This window comes from Ictalurus furcatus, chromosome 5 (assembly GCF_023375685.1).
Source record: "Ictalurus furcatus strain D&B chromosome 5, Billie_1.0, whole genome shotgun sequence".
Lineage (NCBI taxonomy): Eukaryota > Metazoa > Chordata > Actinopteri > Siluriformes > Ictaluridae > Ictalurus > Ictalurus furcatus.
The window spans coordinates 31274720-31295545 of NC_071259.1; the positions used below are offsets into that span (position 1 = coordinate 31274720).

The 20826-nt window shown below is 44.6% G+C and overlaps 2 protein-coding genes across 9 annotated transcripts in view; one reads left to right on the plus strand and one right to left on the minus strand.

The window, feature by feature from the left end:
- rfx2 (regulatory factor X, 2 (influences HLA class II expression)) overlaps positions 1–19299 on the plus strand; it is a 42546-nt gene extending 23247 nt beyond the window's left edge. For 4 of the 5 annotated variants that reach the window (XM_053625813.1, XM_053625815.1, XM_053625816.1 and 1 more), the window contains 17 exons: positions 1–38; positions 1688–1768; positions 2208–2287; positions 4723–4984; positions 6847–6921; positions 8351–8532; positions 10146–10265; positions 10522–10643; positions 11175–11293; positions 13271–13386; positions 13832–13983; positions 15042–15139; positions 15229–15378; positions 15471–15679; positions 16944–17097; positions 17206–17248; positions 17326–19299. The exon at positions 1–38 is cut by the window's left edge and continues 85 nt beyond it. In XM_053625813.1, coding sequence (XP_053481788.1) covers positions 1–38; positions 1688–1768; positions 2208–2287; positions 4723–4984; positions 6847–6921; positions 8351–8532; positions 10146–10265; positions 10522–10643; positions 11175–11293; positions 13271–13386; positions 13832–13983; positions 15042–15139; positions 15229–15378; positions 15471–15679; positions 16944–17097; positions 17206–17248; positions 17326–17447 — 2123 coding nt within the window. In that variant the 3' untranslated portion in view covers positions 17448–19299. The remainder of the gene's footprint in view (positions 39–1687; positions 1769–2207; positions 2288–4722; positions 4985–6846; positions 6922–8350; positions 8533–10145; positions 10266–10521; positions 10644–11174; positions 11294–13270; positions 13387–13831; positions 13984–15041; positions 15140–15228; positions 15379–15470; positions 15680–16943; positions 17098–17205; positions 17249–17325) is intronic. The other variant, XM_053625814.1, reaches the window with a different exon arrangement.
- Positions 19300–19358: 59 nt separating this feature from the next.
- The window catches only part of fcho1 (FCH and mu domain containing endocytic adaptor 1), a 48885-nt gene continuing 47417 nt past the window's right edge, over positions 19359–20826 (minus strand). For all 4 annotated transcript variants that reach the window (XM_053625809.1, XM_053625810.1, XM_053625808.1 and 1 more), the window contains 2 exons: positions 20586–20753; positions 19359–19863 (listed from right to left, as the gene is read on the minus strand). In XM_053625809.1, the coding sequence (XP_053481784.1) occupies positions 19835–19863; positions 20586–20753 (197 nt within the window). In that variant the 3' untranslated portion in view covers positions 19359–19834. The remainder of the gene's footprint in view (positions 19864–20585; positions 20754–20826) is intronic.

A 20826-nucleotide genomic window follows, 5' to 3' on the forward strand; every position in this document is an offset into this window, starting at 1 on the left:
AGGCACCAGTTGTTCAACCTGTACCTCCGTCGCAACAGGTACACACACACACACACTCACACACACACTCACACACACTACACCTGCACACAGGCCACAAAGAAGTTTCGAGTAAAGGCTGTGTGAACTTTTAATAGTTATTTGAGGAAAGTAAATATATCCATATTCGATTCACGTTCAAGTCCCCATGATTATATGCATTCGGATGCATTTTTAACAGAATTCGAATTTGGCACTGCAGGCTATTATGAACTATGAAAGAAAAATAAACGACAATAATACTAACAGGTGACGGAATTAACGGGGATAATTGACAGCTCTGGATGTTGTCTAGTTAATTAGAGACTTCACAAACCTGGCAGGAGATGATCCGGAGTATAAATAGAAGTCTTGATTAGTCCATTGAGAATAAAGAGGAGGAGGAGGAGGAGGAGGTGGGGAACAAGCCGTCACGCTTTGGAAAAGAAAGAAAGAAAGAAAGAAAGAAAAAAGTGGGAGTGGCCGAAGGGCATGACAAGCGAGCGTTAAAAAATGAGTCTGTTTTTGACTCTGAAGCGAGTCAGCCGTGTTAGTAATATTATTCCTAGTTATAAAAGTTCCATCAAATTGCGTCAGTCGTTGCGTGTAAGCCCGGATACCTGCCGAGGAGGTCAATCATGGAGCTCAGCGCTGGCCTGATGTTCAGCTGAAGAACAGAAACGTATCGTGCGGCAGACAGAAAGACTGAAGAGTCGATTTCACCCGCTGTGAGAGAACAAACCATCGGTGTCACCAGCCGGAAGGAGAGATGTTGGGTTTGGACGAGCCGCGCAACACTGGGACGTCGAGAGAGAGAGAGAGAGAGAGAGAGAGAAGGAATGCTGTAGATCATGTAGATGGAAGGCTTTCCAGCATTACAGGTTTGAGTAAAAACCAGCAGTGAGCTCAGAAGTCGTGTTCAGAAGAGCCAGAGCAACTGGAACATGCAATGTATAGACCTCTATGTTGTGCTGGAAAACATAGACAAGCTCTGACACTGGAGACTCCTTACATAAATCTAAAAAAAACCAAACCCAACTCCTTACACAATATCAATAATATCTGTAAATCTTTTTCTTTGTTGAATAAGGTGTTTAGTTCCCGTGAGTGAGTTGTTTCGATAGAAACTGTAGCGAATCAGAACATGCGCGTTAATATAGTGCTGTCGTGTGAGTTGTAGCCATCGCTACTGTCCGAGCTGCTGTTACTGGAAAACAATCGACGCGTCCAGTCAGAGTTGAGTGGAGGATTCAACAGCACTTTAAAAAAAAAACAACCTTCGTAGACAGCAATTACACGTTAGATATAAATGTTGTCATGGTGACGCAGTGACATGCCCCCAGACCCTAGATCGCACGTACAAGGTTTGTTAGCAGTAGCATGAACAGTATAGTTATTTATTTTTCAGTTTTTTATTTTGTTGCAGTTAGCACTTTGCTAATTTTTCAACAGTAGTCTATTCACTTTATATGTATATATATATATATATAGATAGATAGATAAGTTGTCATGGTGATATAATCGGCACCTTGTCCTTGTGATTTTATTAAAGTTACTCGTCAGGAAGTCACTCAGACTCGGCAGCCATTTTATCTAATGATAAGAGACACTGATTGTTTATTTGATTTTGTGTGTGTGTGTGTGTGTGTGTTTGTTCACGGTCCTGCAGCGAGTGTTAGTCCAGGCCACAGGCTCGTCCCCAAAGCCACAGGTCCAGCAGCTGTCTAGAGTGCAACAGGTTCCTCAGCAGGTATACACACACACACACACACACACACAGTCTCCCAGGTCAGACACTGTAATCTCTTACACACCTGGCACTTCTTATCTCTCTCTCTCTCTGTCTCTCTCTCTCTCTCTCTCTGACTCGCTTTATCTCCCGAACCAGTGACGGGTGTGTGAAACTCCGACGTGAATAATTCTGCTTCCGTTTTTCAGAGACCGCCGCGATGACTTGGATAACGAGCTCTGCTTTGGCTGCTCAACAGGCCTTTTTTGGTCGTTAGCGTTAAAGTCGAGATCACACGCTTACCGTCTCATCCCAGCTTCAGACGGGCTCCTTTCATATCTTTAACTGCAACTAATCTTTGAAACAGTGTTGATTTTTGCTAAAACTCTTTTTGTTTTTCTCTGTGTGCGTGCGTGCGTACGTGCGTGTGTGTGTGTGTGTGTGTGTGTGTGGGGGCCAGGTGCAGCATGTACAGCACGTATACCCCACCCAGGTGCAGTATGTCGAAGGCGGAGAGACCATCTACCCCAACGGCACCATGTAAGCCACACCCACTCTCTTAAAAAAAAAAAAAAAAGCCTGTATTTTTGGAGTTAAAGCTTTGTTCTTTATCAGTTGGCCAATAATATTGCTCGATATTAATCTCATTGTCCATTGATATCTCTTTAAATGATGCCGATTGGACGCGGTACTTTCAGACACCCACCAGACATGCTGTAGTCTTAAACCAGATAAAGTGAATTATCAGCGAAGTATCCATGACGACCGCGAATCTCTAACGGCTAACATTTTGATGATGAGCTGCATTCTGTGGGGTTTTAAAAAAAATAAAAAATAAAATCTGACTAGCGTCTTCAATGTTTTGTTTGTAAATGTAGAGAATGTTTGTAAATGAACAACCTGGAGGCGGGACAAACTCCAGGAACCAAACTTGAGAGACAGTTGGAGAGACAAATCCGTTATGTTGAGCAATTTTTCATCAGCCCTTATTTTCAGTCTAGCATGTAGCAGCTGATGTCTCCATCCTCTGATGACAACCGTGTCGCTAGTTCAAACACAAATCTCCTCTGTTCATATCTGCGTGTACGATCAGTGTATGACTTTTTTTTAAGTGCTTACGTTCTTTTTTTTTTTTTTTTTTTTTTTTAGTTTTTTTTTCTTCATCACAGCTTGTCAGTAGAAGATAACGTTTTTTTTTTTTTGTTTGTTTGTATTTTTTGTTTTTTTTTCATGGCGCATGCGACACCCTTCGTAAGCCATGCATGTGTCGCTCTTCATGCGGTGCAAACCTCAAAACATCGTTATGAACCCCAAAGGATTTTCAGCTTCCTTCTGTAATGTGTGACTAATTGGACCACGTTAATTAAACATGTTTATCTAAAACTAGACCGATTTGTTTTTGCCGGACCGTCAAGCGAACCGAGAGCTAGTCCGTCCACGTCTGACCGACCGACACGGTGTGGGCTGAACGTCCTTCACACTGTTGAAAGTGAGACTCAGAAAACAAATAGTATCTTGTTCACTTCTTATTAACGGACATTCGTAAATAAATAAATTAAATTAAATGAAAAACATTAACGATGTCTTATTATTTTAGTGTCTTAAATAAATATTTAGCTCTCATCTTCTGTTCAGGTACATAAGTGTGTGTTAGCCAGCTATGTAATGCTAGCTATGTTTTCATCTAGCTAATGCTAGTAATTTCATTTAACTGGCTAATATCCAGTAGGTGTGTTTTGTTTTTGTTTTTTTTCTGTGTGTGTGTGTGTGAATAATTAGTATAGGGTTGGGTGAATAAATAGGTCGGGAGAGACTGAGAAAGAGACTGGAAGAGACAGAGAGGGAAACTAGAAGGCAGGCGGGAGAGTAAGAGAGCGAGAAGAAAGAGAGACGGAGAGAGACTAGAAAAAAGAGACTGGGAGACACTGGAAGGGAGGGGGAGACTGGGAATGAGACTGGGAGAGACTCGAAGAAAGAGAGACTAAAGAGAGAGAGAACATGGAAGGGAGGGAGAGACTCAGAGAGAGACCAGAAGAAAGAGGGAGAAACTGGAGGGGAGGGAGAGGGAGTATGAGAGAGACTAGAAGAAAGAGAGGCTAAGAGAGCGAACAGGGAAGGGATGGAGAGACTCAGAGAGAGAGACCAGAAGAAAGAGCGACTGGAAGGGAGGGAGAGACTAGAAGTGAGAGAGACTAAGATAGAGCAAACATGGAAGGGAGGGAGAGACTCAGAGAGAGAGACCAGAAGAAAAAGAGACTGGAATGGAGGGAGAGACTGGGAGAGACTAGAAGTGAGAGAGACTAAGATAGAGAGAACATGGAAGGGAGGGCGAGACTCAGAGAGAGACCAGAAGAAAGAGGGAGAAACAGTAGGGGAGGGAGAGGGACTATGAGAGAGACTAGAAGAAAGAGAGACTGGAAAGGCGGGAGAGACTGAGCAAGAGACTGTGAGAGACTAGAAGAAAGAGACTAAGGGAGAGAGAACATGGAAGGGAGGTAGAGACTCAGAGAGAGAGAGACCAGAAAAAAGAGAGACTATGAGAGAGAACATGGAAGGGAGGGAGAGACTCAGAGAGAGAGAGAGAGAGGCCAGAAGAAAGAGAGACTAAGAGAGAGAAACTGTAGACGAGGGAGAGACTCTGAGAGAGACCAGAATAAAGAGAGAGAAGACTATGACAGAGACAAGAAGAAAGAGAGACGGAGAGAGAATAGAAGAAAGGGAGACTTAGCGACAGCCTAGAAGCAAGAAACAAAATGCCAAAATGATCTTGATTTTTGAAGGCATTTCTACGAAACACGATATGTATCATGGTGTAAAAGTTTGTTCACAAACTGCCAGCAGTGGTGACATTATGATTTTATTTAATGATTTATTTACGACTTATTTAATGTTGCAGGAATGTATCAGGTTTAATTCGTCTGAGCATCGCTTTCCGTCAGTGAACTCGCTTAACCCGTGATTCTCTGTCTTCTCAGCCGCACGGCGTACACCTATAACCATGATGCCCAGCTGTACGGTCAGGCCAGCGGTAACTCCTACTTTGACACTCAGGCAGGGGCGACGCAGGTCACCACGGTGGTCTCCTCGGCCAGCAGCGTGCCCTCCCACAGCATGGTGGGCATCGCCATGGACGTGGGCGGCAGCCATGTGATCTCCAGCAGCGGCGCTTATCTTATCCACGGGGGCATGGACGGCCGCCACCACGCCACTCCGTCCTCCCGCTCTTCCTCTGCAATGGTACGCTCCACCGTTCTCAAGGCTGGCAACAATTAATCTGTAAAGAGTTTGAACTAGTTCATGATGGTTGTATGATGATGTAAACGAGGCCTCTCCGGACACCAGATGTTATATTTTCTTTTCACACACGCTAGCTTGAAAGCAGTGGCTTTCTCTTCCTGCGAGGTGCTGATTAATGAAATAATTCAGATGTTCAGTCGCTGCCGTTCAGCAGCGGCTGAAGTCCCAGCATGCACCAGTATTACTATGTCTCGGGTTGAGAGTGTGTGTCTTGGAGCTGGCCTGTGGAGTGAAAGGGACAGAAAAGTGGACAAGCAAAAGGCAGCGGAAGCGAAAGACTAGAAGAAGAAATTGCCAGACGAGTGACAGAGAAACATACAGAATGAGACTTGTACATAGCAAGACCATGAGTGAAAGATTAGGAGGGAAAGATGGAGATATTACGAGAGACAGAGAAAGAGTAATTGTGAGGGAGACTGGGAGCGAGAATGAGAGACGGGAAGAGAGAGACACCGGGTACAGAACGACAACAGGACAGATAGAGAAAATTTTGGCAAAGAGGGAGAGAATGTGAGAAAGAGGCCTGGAAGGAAAAAAAAAACATGGGGGGAGAGAGACACAGTGAGAGTGAGATTCTGGGAGAGACTGCGCAAGAGATAAAGAGAGAGAAAATGGAATGGAGGGAGAGGCTGGGAGAGACTGAGATACTAGAGAAAAAAGTGGCTGGGAGGTACAGAGAGAGAGAGACCAGAAAAAAGAGAGACTGAAAGTAAGAAATGGGAAGAGACTAGAGGAAAGAGAGACCGAGCGAGAGACCAGAAAAAAGAGAGACTAAAAGTAAGAAACTGGAAGAGACTAGACGAAAGAGAGACTGAGAGAAAGGCTTGAAGAAAGAAACTGGAAGAGACAGCGAGAGACTAGAAAAAGATAGATTGGGAGATAAAGACTGGATGGGAGGGAGAGACTGAGCAAGAGACTAAGATAAAAAGACTGGAGGAGAGGGAGAGACCGGGAAAGTGGGACTGTGAGAGTCTGAGAGAAAACGACTCTCACAGTGAGACTGGAAGGGAGAGGCAGTGATGTAGAGAGAGAGAAAGAGAGAGACGCTGCAACCAACAGGGATGAAGAGAGAAAGATTTGGATAAGGAGAGATATTAGAGAGAGAGAGAGAGAAAGAGAGAGAGGAGGCAGCTGCTGTCCCTGTCGTCACTTCTGCCTCTCAGTAATCCATCAGCGCATCTCACAAGCACTCGAGCGCCCTGCGGCACAAACCAACCCCTCGCCTCCTTAATCATTGGCCCTCGGGAGCCTTTAAAAGACCTGAAAAGGATGCCTGCTTCCTCCTTCCTTCCTGCACGCTCCATCTTTTATCCTGTTTTAGCCTGTTCAGGCTGTTCGTCGTTTCCATCTGCAGCGTCACAAGTGACACGGAAAGTTCCGAAGCATAGCAGCGCTTTGCAGCTCATTTGCATTAGCTTTATTATTAGCATGAATTACACCAAGGCATTTGCATTCTCATTTGCATGCGTGACTCAGTAAGAGAATCTCGGCCTGCTGCTTAACCCACGTCTCCATGTTCACCTTTTTTTTTTTTTTTAACATTTAAATTTTTATTTATTTATTTATATTTATATATTTTTCAGTGTGTTCGTCTGCACACACTGACTGACTGTAATGGAATTGCCCTGATCTTGCTACAGCTAACAGTATGATTCCCTTTTTTTCTGTTCTGTTTTTGCATTTCTTTTCCCTTCCCTCTTTGTCTTACCTTCCTCTGCCTGTCACCTGTTCTCACTCCCCCCTTCCCTTACCTTCCTACCTGGTTTCCTGGTTCTGCATGCTCCTCCCTTCTCTCTCTGTAGCTTGAAATGGCGATTGAAAACCTCCAAAAGTCTGAAGGGATTGCTTCTCACAAGAGCATCCTGCTCAACAGCCATGTAAGTCATGCCATCTAAGAAAACTTTATTTGGAGAAAGACCAGAGAATAAAAGGAGGCCCACTGCTACTGTCTACACTTCACACCTTCCTGCTACCCCTCTGCTTTGCCAATTACCTCTTTACTGTTTGGGTTTTACTTTTCACTGCTGGTGGAATGACGGGGGGGGGGGGTGAGTGCTTAGCTCCTTCTAAATCGTCTCTGACGTGTCTGCATGATATACCATTCTGTACAATCTAATACTCATGGAGACGAATTATGAACTAGAGCGATGCTGCTGAGGTCGAGGAACTGTCAGAGCCAGACTTCGCACACCGTTGCTGTCACATTTTGCAAAATTGTTGGCCACGCCTACTACAGGTTTAAATCCGACTACAGGCACCGATGCAGAAATTTGGAGCTGGGAACATTTACCGACACAGATGGTCGCACTGCATTGCACCCGTGACGGATATGCAAATCAGACCAACCGATTGCACGACCCGAATTTGCATAATGAGCACGAATGGCGCTCAGTTTAAGACGCAGTAACATCGTAACGCTAACTGTAAGTATTGTGGTCTCGTTCGAAGTTAGTGTTCCAGCTCAATCTCAAGCTCATCGGTCGTCAAGATGATCACGACCGGAAAACTTCGGGGTGCGCTTTCATCGGTTCAAGGCAGCCAATAAAATCGGAGATTCAGGAAACCAATGAAAATGCTTAACGATACTAATTCTATTCTGATTCTGTTCTAATACTAATATACTGGGGGAGAAAAACCTTTAAAAAACGAACCAGCTGGTACTACCTGCGGAACGTTAACTAATTATGTATTTTAGCTTAGTCTATTATGCTAATTTGCTGCCTTTCTGTAATGAACGACTCCGCACATGTAAGTGGTTTAGCTAAAGAAGCTGTAAGGGGCTGTAAATCCCACTGAATTCTAACCTGACTGTTGCACATAATCATAATCCGTTCTGCACTTTCGACGAAGTTCAGCTTTATTAAAACCCTCCACTGGCTTTTAGTTTTATAATCTCAGCTCATAAAGAGTTTGATTCGTTATCTCAGAAGACGTTACGCTGAGGGCTCTGCAAGGGGTACAGGCCTAGGCCCGGCAAACGCAGCTCTATATCTCCATCCAGAAGGCAGGCTTGAACTTGGCAGTCAACTGACAACGGACCCGCTTTCCCTGTTAAACTTTGCTTCCGAACTCGTCTTCGATGCCCGCGCTCATCGATACGGCTCTGCCACCGCAGTCTTTATTAAAGAGACCGTTCAAACGCCATCAAATCTTAAACGTAAAACTCGTTTAAACACGTTTGATCTCTCATAGTTCTTGATGCCTTTTTTTTTTTTTGTTGAATTTCTTTTATATGCTTTCAGATTCAGTGTGAAATAGTAACGAGTCTGTCATGTCTGACGTGTGTTTGTGTGTGTTTGCGTGCAGCTGCAGTGGCTTTTGGATAACTACGAGACGGCGGAAGGAGTGAGTCTGGCACGCTGCTCCCTCTATAACCACTACCTGCGTCACTGCCACGAGCAGAAGCTGGACCCGGTCAACGCCGCCTCCTTTGGCAAACTCATCCGCTCGGTGTTCATGGGGCTGCGGACACGTCGTCTCGGCACCAGGTCTGTCCACACACACACACACACACACACACACATCTCTATACAATCGTAATCGTTGATATGTTGGTATGTTGTTGGAGGTAAAGCTTTAACTTGAAGTTTTCCGACATCTTCAGGACAGAGGAGTTTAATGATTTCTCAGTCACATGACCAGCTGCGTTTTTTTTTTTTTTTTTCCAAAAAACTTTTGATTAACTTCAAAATCTTAAGCAAAAAGACCGTCTGGCGAAAGAACAACTGCTTACAGCTGCCGTAATGCAAGCGATAACAGGAGCGAACGTGTTTTACAACATTAAACATAACTATAAACTGAATAAACTATCAAATGTATGGAGCGTTATTTAAATAATAAAAGATCGCTGTGGTATAAGAGGAATAAAACATGATTTTCCTGTAACAGAAAGTGTTTTGTTCCTCACTTAATAAAGGAAGGAAGGAAGGATGGATGGATGGATGGATGGCTGGATGGATGGATGGTTGAATGGATGGCTGGATGGATGGATGGATAGATGAATGAATGGATGGATGGATGGATGGATGGATGGATGGATAGATGAATGAATGGATGGATGGATGGATGAATGGTTGCATGGATGGATGAATGGATGAATACATAGATGGATGAATGGATAGATGAATGAATGGATGTGTGAATGGATGGATGGATGAATGGTTGGATGGATGGATGAATGGATGAATACATAGATGGATGGATGGATAGATGAATGAATGGATGTGTGAATGGATGGATGGATAGATGGATGAATGGATGGATGAATGGATGGATGGATGAATGGTTAGATGGATGGATGGATAGATGGATGAATGGATGGATGAATGGATGGATGAATGGATGGATGAATGGATGGATGAATGAATGGTTGGATGGATGGATATATGAATGAATGGATGGCTGAATGGATGTATGGATGGATGAATGAACGAATGGATGAATGGATGGATGAATGGTTGGATGAATGGATGGATGGATGAATGGTTGGATGAATGGATGGATGGATGAATGACTGGATAGATGAATGGATGGATGGATGAATGGTTGGATGGATGGATGGATGAATGGATGGTTGGATGAATGGATAGATGGATAGATGAATGAACAGATGGATGGATGGATGAATGGATGGATGAACGGTTGGATGAATGGATGGATGGATGAATGGTTAGATGGATGGATGGATGTCTGGATGAATGGATAATCAAATTTGGAGTGCGGCGACTGGTGCGCTTGGACACATGCGCTCTAACCGATCTTTTCTGATTAATTCTAGACCGATGAAATGGATATAAATAAATGCTTTCTCATTTTGGAGGGTGTAAGGTACAGAGTCTTTGTACAGGACAGTTTGGGCAAATGTCCTTCATCTGTGTGTAGATGCCAAGGTTCAAGCTTCGGAAGCTTGAGAAAATGCAGTGTATATAAAATTTTATCTTGTTCCTCAAGTTTGTAGGATTGTACTTGATGATGATGATGATGATGATGATGATGTCGAGGAGCCACAAACCAGACGTGTCTTAATGTCTAACAGCACAGGTTTTTGTTCTTTATGTTGTGTAACTTTCTCTCTCTGTGTGTGTGTGTGTGTGTGTCTCAGGGGAAACTCGAAGTACCACTACTACGGCATCCGCGTGAAGCCCGACTCTCCTCTCAACCAAATGCAGGACGACACTCAGTACATGGCCATGAGACAGCAGCCCATCCACCACAAACAGAGGTGTGTGTGTGTGTGTGTGAGACAGTGCTAAATGTGTGTTGGATGCTCAAGCTTTAATAGAAAGCAATAGAAAAGTAAAAGTGTCACATGGGTGACGTCCCGAGTCTCTTCCTTTTCCGTAACGAACGAGATTTATCTCTGTATCGTTCCCATCTGGTGATTCCCTGATAAGGGCTTGTCTAGTATGTGCTTACTGCCCTAGCTGACGTGTGTGTGTGTGTGTGTGCGTGTGTGTGTGTGTGCCCCTTGTGCTCAGGTTTAAGCCGCTGCAGAAGATGGGTGGCATGAGCGATTGCATTTCCTTCGGCTCTCAGCACTCCAGCAGCACACCGGAGCAGAGCGTGGCCGCTCAGAGCCAACACCACCAACAGTACATCGGTAACCGATACTAATAATACTGTCATATCACACCGAGCAACCGTGACACGTATACAAACTGTAATCCTGTATGCTTCACGTAAACGTTTAATATATTCAGAGTACAAAACGAATCGACGCACGAATCTGAAACTATTTTACGGACTCGATACGAACCGACAAATTAGGAAGCCCCGCCCACTCTCCACCATGTCTCATAAGTAACGTTTGGACCGGTGCTCTCGTCTCGACTCGGCGTTCTCGCTCGAACAACGCGGCCCTCTCACTCTATGTCGCGGTAAACGGGCAAACGTGACTCCTGAGCTCGTTAACGTGAAACAGAATCGATTAGCGTACATTAGTGACTAGCATTATACAGCTAACGATGGATATGCAAATTAGTCTGTGATGTCATCGAGCACGCTGAATGGTTTTTAATACGCAGGAGAGAGTGTGAACGATGCTGTAGTTACGTAGGGCTTGAGCATTGTTATAGGGCTTATATAAATGTGTGTGTGTGTGTGTGTGTGTGTGTGTGTGTGTGTTTTGCAGACGTGTCCCACGCCCTGCCCCCGTTCCCCTCTCTCGATCTGGACTCCTGTCCGCTGCCGGAGCGCATCACCATGAACGACGTGAAGAAGCTACAGAGCATCTACAGGGACCACTGTGAGGTACTTCTGTCCGTCACACGTGTTCGTCACTCCTCTACCTGCAGGATGTGTGTGTGTGTGTGTGTGTGTGTGTGTGAGAGAGAGAGAGAGAGTTAGCATTACATTACAGTACTCTTAGAACTCTGGTTTAATTTTCTCTTCCAGTCCCTCCCCTCTGCTCTCCCTGTTCATCTCACACCTTTTGTTCCCAAGCTCCTTTCATCCCTCACTCAGCGCCTTTCCAGTCATGCCAATTAACCTTTCAGCCAGGCAGAGGCACACGCACGCACACACACACACATACATACACAAACGCACGCACGCGCGCGCACCCGAGAAGCCTTTTCGCTCTTTCAGTGTTTTATTTCTTTCTTTTTTTAAAGTAGTTTTCCAGCCACAAGGTCAGAACTGTCAGATATTCCTGTCTTTGTGGGGACATTCGGGCCTCAATAAGATATAAAAACATGCCCACACACACGCACATGCTCAGACCCTCTCTGCTTTTTGTCTCTCGCCAGATTTCCTCTTTTCAATCAGATAAATATATTTAAACGTTTGTAAAAAAAAAATCTTGCGTGTGTTTTTATAGATCCTGTGCCGAGTACAGACTTATCTGCTCTGTTACTCGTAAAGTTTTCAGCTCAGTTCAGGTCTTTGGGCGTTTCTAATCCAGCTTGTTTATTTCTGTGTCGTCACACACACACACACACACACACACACACACACACGCACCCGCGCGCGCGTACAGACATGTGAGTCAAACTCTGCTTTTTTGGACTGTAATTTTTTACAACCATGCCGGGATTGTTTGTCGAGGCAGGGGGAATTTTCCTCTTGTTTTTTTTTTTCTCTTCTGGTTTTGGAGCGCAGTGTTTGAACTGTTGCTGGGGCAACGGTAAACAAGGTTGCCATGACAACCTGGCCGAGAACCCAAAAACATGTCGTGTGATTGGTGGAAAGGAGGAGTGTGTGTGTTGGGGTGAGGGTGGGAGGGGGAGGGGGGGGGGTGTGGCGTAGGGCCAGGCAACTGGATACAGGAGCAAGTGTCCTGTCACAGGAGAATCTCTCAACTTAGTGCAACACGCAGACACAAACACACACACACACACACGAACTTGCTGCACTTTCACAATGCTAGTGTGTGTAAGGGTGAGCCGAATTCCTGTCTGTTGGCTCACCACTTCCTTCTGTGCGCAGTCTTTAGAATTATTTTTGGAGAGTTTGTTGTTGTCCAGGTGAAGTGTACGATTGTGTAGAATTTAGTTCGAAATTAAATAAAGAAATAGAAACAGGAAAAGGCAGAAAGTAAGCTTGCGTACTCGGACGTACTGCAGCTCAACCCCAGAACGATTTATTTCGCGACAACCGCAGTCAGAAACGTTTACGTTTACGTTCACCCTGAAATAATGTTTTATTAAACGTCATACTTTTTATCCGTTTATAGTTACATTCAACGTCCCTGGTATCGCTTACGTTAGAGCCGCTGTAAACAGACGTTCCCTCACCGCGCTTTCTTTACTCTCTCTCTCTCTCTCTCTCTCTCTCTCTTAAAGTTAATCAGATTAAAAAATACCACTTGTCGTGTTACCGAGGAGATTGTCCAGAAATGACACCGGAGACTCCTTCCATAAACGTTAAATACACGTCTCCTTACAGAGAGCTTCACCTTATCAGCGAGTATATGTGTATTCATAACAGTGCTGTTTTTGTTTATAGTTTTAGTTCATGTGGAGCGTCCACTATGCGTCAAGCTGTTACTATAGAAACGATAACGCGTTAGAACGAGCGCAGTAATATACACCTGTGATTTGAAGCTGCACTACTGTCAGAGCTGCTGTTAATTAATCAACACCTTCTGACCAATCAGAATTGAGAATTCAACAACGCCGTGTTATAAAACCGCAGTAATGGATTTACGACTTTTAACTATTTATTTATTTTGACTCGACTTCCCTAGTTACTTAGTCTGCTCTCTCTCTCTCTCTCTCTCTCGCTCAGGCCACTCTAGACGTGGTGATGAATCTGCAGTTTCACTTCATCGAGAAGCTGTGGCAGACCTTCTGGTATTCAGCACTGCCATCTAGTGACGGCAACACCACCACCATCCCCAGCAGGTCAGACACCACGCCACGCACGCCGTTATGTCAGCTCTATGTTTACAGTTTTAATGAGGATTACTGTACATGTGCCAAAACTAACCAGAAGGCTTAACCTGACCTTTAGACCCTGCTGTCTGTTTAGTGATTTGTGGTTGTTTTTTCAGCAGACGCTCGCAGACAAAAAAAATATCGCATATCGTGAAAGAATTCTTTGGTCGTGAGTTGATAACTGTGATCTTAGGACGCATAATTTGGTAGCCATTGCAACCGGAGACAGCTGGAGTTCTGGAAATGTCAGACATTTTTTTAATAAGTTTGGTGAGAATCTTGAGATGAAGCAGAAATCTCGAGATGATGAGTTATAAACTCGAGATAATAAGTGAGAATCTCGAGATAATGTTGAGTTTATCCACTGAATCGAAGTGTGTACGTGCGTGCGTGCGTGCGTGTGTGTGTGTAGTGATGAGGAAATCGAAGGCGTGATCCCGAGGGAGAAGCTGATCGCGCTGTGTAAGTTCGAGCCGGTGAAGCAGTGGATGAGGAGCTGTGATCACATCCTGTACCAGGCGCTGGTGGAGATCCTCATCCCCGATGTCCTGCGGCCCGTTCCCAGTTAGTACTGCACCATCTCACACACACACACACACACACACACACATCACAGTCTCCGTGCACTCAACACGTCAGCACGTTTGTCATTCCCACCACCGTTTCACTTGTTACAACAGATATACATTTATAATATACAATAGAATAATCTATCCTGTGGACCTGTGAGATTATACACTCCCAGTCAAACATGTACACACACTCATTCTTTATTTTTATTATTTCCCCACCGTTTAGAATAATAATAACCTCATCAAAACTTCGGAGTAACACAAACGGAACTATGGGAATGATGTCGTGATAAAAAAAAAATCCAAAATAAATCAAAATAATTTTATCTTTTGGCGTCTTCAAAATCGACGCCGTTTTCGCCTAGAATTTCCGGAAATGTATTCTCGGCGTTTTCTCGAGCGATTTCTTGAGGAATTTCCCCGAGATGGTTTTTAAACAGTATTAAAGGAGTTCCCACCGACGCCGGACTCTCATCGGCTGCTTTTCTGGAATATTTCTCTCCGAGTCGTCTTTAAATGAAGATTTTTCTGTAAATAAAATGTTCGTTTTCTAATGAAAGAAACGAAGACGTCGGCACGATTATATTTTGTGTCCGCGACACCGATTTCACACGTTCGATCACACGCCTTCGGGTCAGAAGCCTTTTTAACGTCATGAGAAACGTTTCAGTCGAGCGTCCACAAACTTTTGACCGGCATCGTGTGTCAGAATGAATCTACAGATAGTAAGTCAGAATGCTGAGATGATAAATTCTCATTTTGAGATTGGGGTCGTCTTTTTGTTTGTTTGTTTGTTTGTTTGTTTGTTTTTTTAAAGATTTTTAGACAAAAGTCAGAATCTTGAGACAATAATAAATCAAAGTTTTGAGATTTTCCTGATTACTACAGGTTCTCCTCTACCTTACTATGGTACTGTACCTAGGAAATGTGCCGAATTTCAAAAATAAGCTCAATAAGTAGGTAAAGAATGATAATTTAGACTAGATTGAAGATGCACTTTCTAATCCTGTGTGTGTGTGTGTGTGTGTGTGTGTGTGTGTGTGTGTACAGGTACTCTCACTCAGGCTATTAGAAACTTTGCTAAGAGCCTGGAGGGCTGGTTGACTTCAGCGATGAGTAACTTCCCCCAGGAGATCGTCCGCACCAAGGTACTGCCTCTGTTTATCTAGGCTTTATTATCCGCTTGGCCTGCGATCAACATCGGACACTCAGTGTGTGTGTGTGTGTGTGTTTTTAGGCCGCAGTGGTGAGTGCGTTTGCGCAGACGCTGCGCAGGTACACCTCTCTGAACCACCTGGCGCAGGCGGCTCGGGCTGTGCTGCAGAACACGTCTCAGATCAACCAGATGCTCAGCGACCTCAACCGCGTCGACTTCGCCAACGTGCAGGTCAGACGGGCGGATACACTCACCTGTCTCTCTCCACACCTTAACACAGTGCTCAGTGTTCTTTCTTTGTTTGTGTGTGTGTGTGTGTGCAGGAGCAGGCATCATGGGTGTGTCAGTGTGACGAGAGCGTGGTGCAGCGTCTGGAGCAGGATTTTAAGATGACCCTGCAGCAGCAGAGCTCTCTGGACCAGTGGGCCGCGTGGCTGGACAGCGTGGTGAGTCAGGTGCTGAAACCACACGAGGGCAGTCCCAGCTTCCCCCGCGCCGCACGCCAGTTCCTCCTCAAGTGGTCCTTCTACAGGTACACACACACACACACACACACACACTGACGAATTTGTAACCCGATCATCCAGGATGCGTTCGTTGTCGGAATTTGATTCGCACCGGAGTTACGAGGCTAATCGATAGCAATCTAGCTAACAAATAACGTTAGCATTTTTTAAAAGTTGTATGTAAACGCTTTTATAGAACGTTCTCAGGCAAACGTTTCAGTAACGTAAACAGGGTGTCCAGGGTGTCCCAAATAAAAATGTATTATTATTATTATTATTATTATTATTAACACATAACATGTGCTAACACGTGCTAGCATCATGCTAAAACATGCTACCAACTTGCTAAATCGTGCTAGCTTTGTGATAAAACATTCTAGCAACCTATCTGTCTTGCTCTAAAAAGTATTGGCACCCGACATGTCCGACTCTCGAAAGTATCGGCGCCAGATCCGAATTTTGCCACGGCAAGCACCACTCACATTTTCTTCAGGAAATGTACCGGTCTAGTTATTATTATTATTATTATTATTGTTCAGTGCAATAGTAATATTATAAAATAGCAAAGGTTTTTTTAATATACATATTTTCTTCTTTACAGAAATGTATGAACATTTATAACTACTTGTTACGTTACCCTGGAATTAAATAACAAAAACACTAGTAAAGCCTGCTGCGAGGGAGTGATGGTACAGCCCACGTCTTTTCCTCTTCTGACCGCCGTAGTCCGTCTCTTTTGGGAAATCATGGGAAGGAAATACGGGATTTTTTTGAATTTTTTGCTCTGGTCTCCGATCTACCTCTGTAGAACTTTACCATGCTATAGTTTCTTTAAACCCAGAAGTGGACGTATAAGCACGAACACAGCCCATTATAGCTGATGTATCGTGTGGCGTGATTGAAGTGACCTGCGGGTCTTTTGGAAATGTCTTGAATACGGTATTAAAAAGTATTTGATTTGAAGCGCCGATACCTGCAGATACCCTGGGCTGAGAACGACAACATGGCGGCCAATCGAATCTCTCCAAAGAGCGCCTGCGGACTGCAGCTAAAACCTAGTCCTTACCGTTTTTGTGTCCCGGTCGACACGGACGTGTTTTGGAATCGCATTCTCTCAGGTCATTGGTATGAAGCGTGACTCGTTGGTGCGACTCGAATGGTGTTATACGATTACGCGTTCGCTGATAAATCCGCTCGCGTCCAGCGTGAGAAACGAGAAACTCTGTGAGAGTTCAATTACAGATTTGTTGTTGTGTAACTCTGGTGTGTGTGTGTGTGTGTTGTGTGCAGCTCCATGGTGATCAGAGACCTGACTCTGCGCAGCGCGGCGAGTTTCGGCTCTTTCCACCTGATCCGCCTGCTGTACGACGAGTACATGTTCTACCTGGTGGAGCACCGCGTCGCCCTGGCAACCGGAGAAACCCCCATCGCCGTCATGGGAGAGGTCCGTCTGCTCGCATACACACTTTCTCACTTTCTGTCCTTACTCTTAGGAGTGTGTGCTGATGTACGCTCGTGTGTGTGTGTGTGTGTGTGTGTTTTTGACCTGCAGTTCAATGACCACAGTTTGATGATGCCGTCTCTCATGGAGAAAGGTACGTGCTCATGATTTATTAACGATACACTGCAACACACACACACACACACACTCTAACACCCCCTCTGTTGTTAGATACGTCATTCTCAGACGACATGAGCGACCTGGGCAGCGACGCTGACGTGTCCCGGGGGACGTGTGAGCCCACCGTGAAGAGCGAGAGAATCGAGATTAATCACACTCTGCAGGAGATCTGAAGTCGGTCCAGTGTGTGTGTGTGTGTGTGTGTGTGAGCGAATGTGTGTGTTTACATATGAGCAAACATATGAGTCCAGCGTTCTGCTAGTGTGAGTCGATGTAACACCGGCTGGATTCTTTTTGTTTGTAACTAATACAGTCTAGAGGCTTTTATAGTTTGTGCTCGAGGTTCGTTTTCTTTTCTTTTTTCCTTTCTTCTTCTCCTCCTCCTCCTCTGTGCCTATGTGTGTGTGTGTGTGTTTAATTAGTGCCATAGTGTCCTTTCAGTGCCTTAGACGAGAGCAGAAAGCACCAGAGCACACTCTGTGCCCGTCCCGCGGTACGACCGGCTCGTCTCTCGAGCACCCTCGACCCCCCTGTAGCGCTGTAGGGACGCGACCGCTCGGGTTCCACGCAAAAAACACAAACGCGCCATGATGACCCCCCCCCGGACGAAAAAGAGACGAGCCTTCGGTACCTCGACTGTTTCCGTGATTTCGCGTCCGACGTGTCAATCGACATTTTCTCAAATCAGGCACAGCTATCCAAACGATCGGCTCGGCCCGGACGGTTCCTCGGACCGATCCTACGGCGCCGACGCAACGGAGGTTTCATCTTTATCGAACCGAACGGCCGATTCGCACACTGATCCATTATTTAGCGTGTAACTAGTAAGCTTTACAAAGCTGCTACTGTTTCGTATAAGAACTAGAAGAAGAAAAAAAGGATGTGGGCGTGGACACAAGGCCACGCCCACAAGGTAGCTGTATTTCTACACGACGACAAGAGTAACAAACGACATCCGAAACGAGCGACGCGTCTCCTGCTGGTGTGAACGCCGGGTCAACGCTTTCATCACAGTAACGACCCGAGTCGAGGTTCGTTTCCAGGGGAAACGAACCAGCCTCTTTCGTTTCCCCCGGAGGATGTAAAAGGACGGACAGACGGACGGATAGAAGTGTTCTCGTGCTGCGAACGTGGAACCGAACGTCAGTCTGAGCTCGCTGGTTTGTTCTGAACAATGCCTCTCGCACATAAACGTAGGATTTTAAACCTTTTGCGTAACACGAACATTTTTAATAGATTCAATTTAAAAAAAAAAAAAAAGTATAAATAAATAAAGAGTTACACTTTTAAATGGAACGATTATACCTTATTGTACGATACGAACTCACAAGAGTTCGTTCACCCCGAAACTGAAATATGCACACGCACGCACGCACGCACGCACGCCGCCTCGGTGCTGGATTTCCCGCCGTGCTTCTCGTCCTCGTCGTATGAAAACGTGTCTATTTATATCAGACTGAATAGTGCCGGATTCTTCCTGTTCAACTCTTTATCTGTTCCTTTTTCGTTCACAATTTTAGGATTTTAGGAATGGATCTCCCAGGTTTGTCCCTCGCGTCTCCTTTCTTTCTCCGTGTTTACAGATGCAGTACCAATTGTGCTTTCTTTTTCAAATAAATTAATTCATTCATTTCCCTCTGTGATTTTTACTCCCCCTCCCCCTCCCCCGGGATGTGATTTGTCGTCTCCGTGGCCTTTTTATTGGTTATGAACACTTCAGGCTGTTAGTGCGTTTAAGGAACTTTGTGTAACTTGGTAATAGTTTTTTTTTTTTTTTTTTTTGTATTGCTGTTTTAGATGGATTATTTTTTATTTTTTATGGGAGTAGATACGATTCTTCTCACAACAATATTTTGAGGAAAAAAACAAAACAAAACCAGCGTTCGTGAATATTCTTACCTAGGCTGAGAACAGACCGCCGTCTGTAATAAAATCTTACTTCGGTTGTATTTTGTACTGTTTAAAAAAAATAAATAAATAAATAAAGAAGTGTAATAAATTGGTGTAAACCGCTTAACGATCACATCCCATGTCTTGTCTTGTTTTTTTTTTTATCTACACATATAAACCACACAAACACACAATTCAGTCTTTACAAAGATGGAATATTAAAGTTCTCAGTATTATTGTTATTGTTATTATTATTATTATTATTATTATAATAGACACACAAGATCGTTTGACATTCACGTCGACGTTATACACATCTTCACTCGGCTCGCTCAAAAATAACATCCAGGAAATGGAAAGAGAAAGAAAAAAAAAAGCCCAAAAAACCCCCAATCGCAGGTCCGATGAAGCGTCAGACGAACGAACACGTCAAAGCATCGAGAGCAGCGAAGTGCTGAAGTGCTGAGTCCTAATCCTCGTGGATCTCCCGTGCGTGCGTGTGTGTGTGTGTGTTCCTCACAGCAGTGCATCATGGGTAATGTCCAGGTCCCACGTCTGTTACTGTGTGTGTTCGGTCCTCAGAAAACACTCGGACGTGGACTTTAGTGATAAAAGTGCAAAACTTTATGTCCAGCAGGAAGAAGAAATGAAAACAGATGACGAGGTTCTCCTACAACAAACAGCCGGCCATGTACTTCCCTGAAACACACACACACACACAATCATCACCACTTCATAATACATTAACACTATGCTGCACTTTCTACTGTCTACAGAGTCATCACCAGCTAAAAGTTTGTACACCCCTGCCTGTTAGATGGTCTCTATTTATGAATTTTTTTTTTTTTAGTTTTCTACGGAACGTTACAGTAACTCTTCCTTACATCACGCACGCCCTGAAGCGTTTTATTCCTCTTATACCGTAGCATTTTAAGTCAGAAATGACATGCTGTACTTTTTATCCCTTTATAGATACATTTCCTGTTGTGGAACATCCTCAAGACAAGTTCGGTCCCGTTCTCGCTTTATAGCGTTACTGCAGCTGTGAACACAGGTTCCCTCGGCAGCTCGTCTCTTTTTTCTTCTCTCGCTCTTGAAGGTAAAAACAACGGGGGGGGAAAAAAAAAAAAAAAAAAAAAGCACCGACACTGGAGACTCCTTCCATAAATGTTAACTAAACATGTTTCGTCCTTAGAGAAGACTTCAGAATATCGACGATTCTACGCTTGTCTTTGTTATGAGCGCGTGAATATAAACCTGTGATCTGGGGCTGTGCTGCTGTAAAGGAAAATTAATCGACACCTTCTGACCAATCAGAATCGAGCTGAGCGGTGACGCTTGATATACTGACCCGATGTGAAATGTGTTCATGCCCCCTGCTATGTGAAGCGTGTGTGTGTGTGAGAGAGAGAGACTCTCACCAGTGGCGAATCTCTTCTTGAGCAGGGACATGCGGTATCGGCCACCCACCAGCTCCAGGTCCAGTCCTGACAGAGATGCTCCGGTACCCACAAACTGCACGGCCAGGTTCGGGGCAGGACCACGGGGCTCCTCCAGGCACTGCCAGCTGGCACACAGTGTGCCCGAGCCTGAGATACACACACACACACACACACACACACACACACACACACTCTCTATGATCATGGTCATATTTTATCA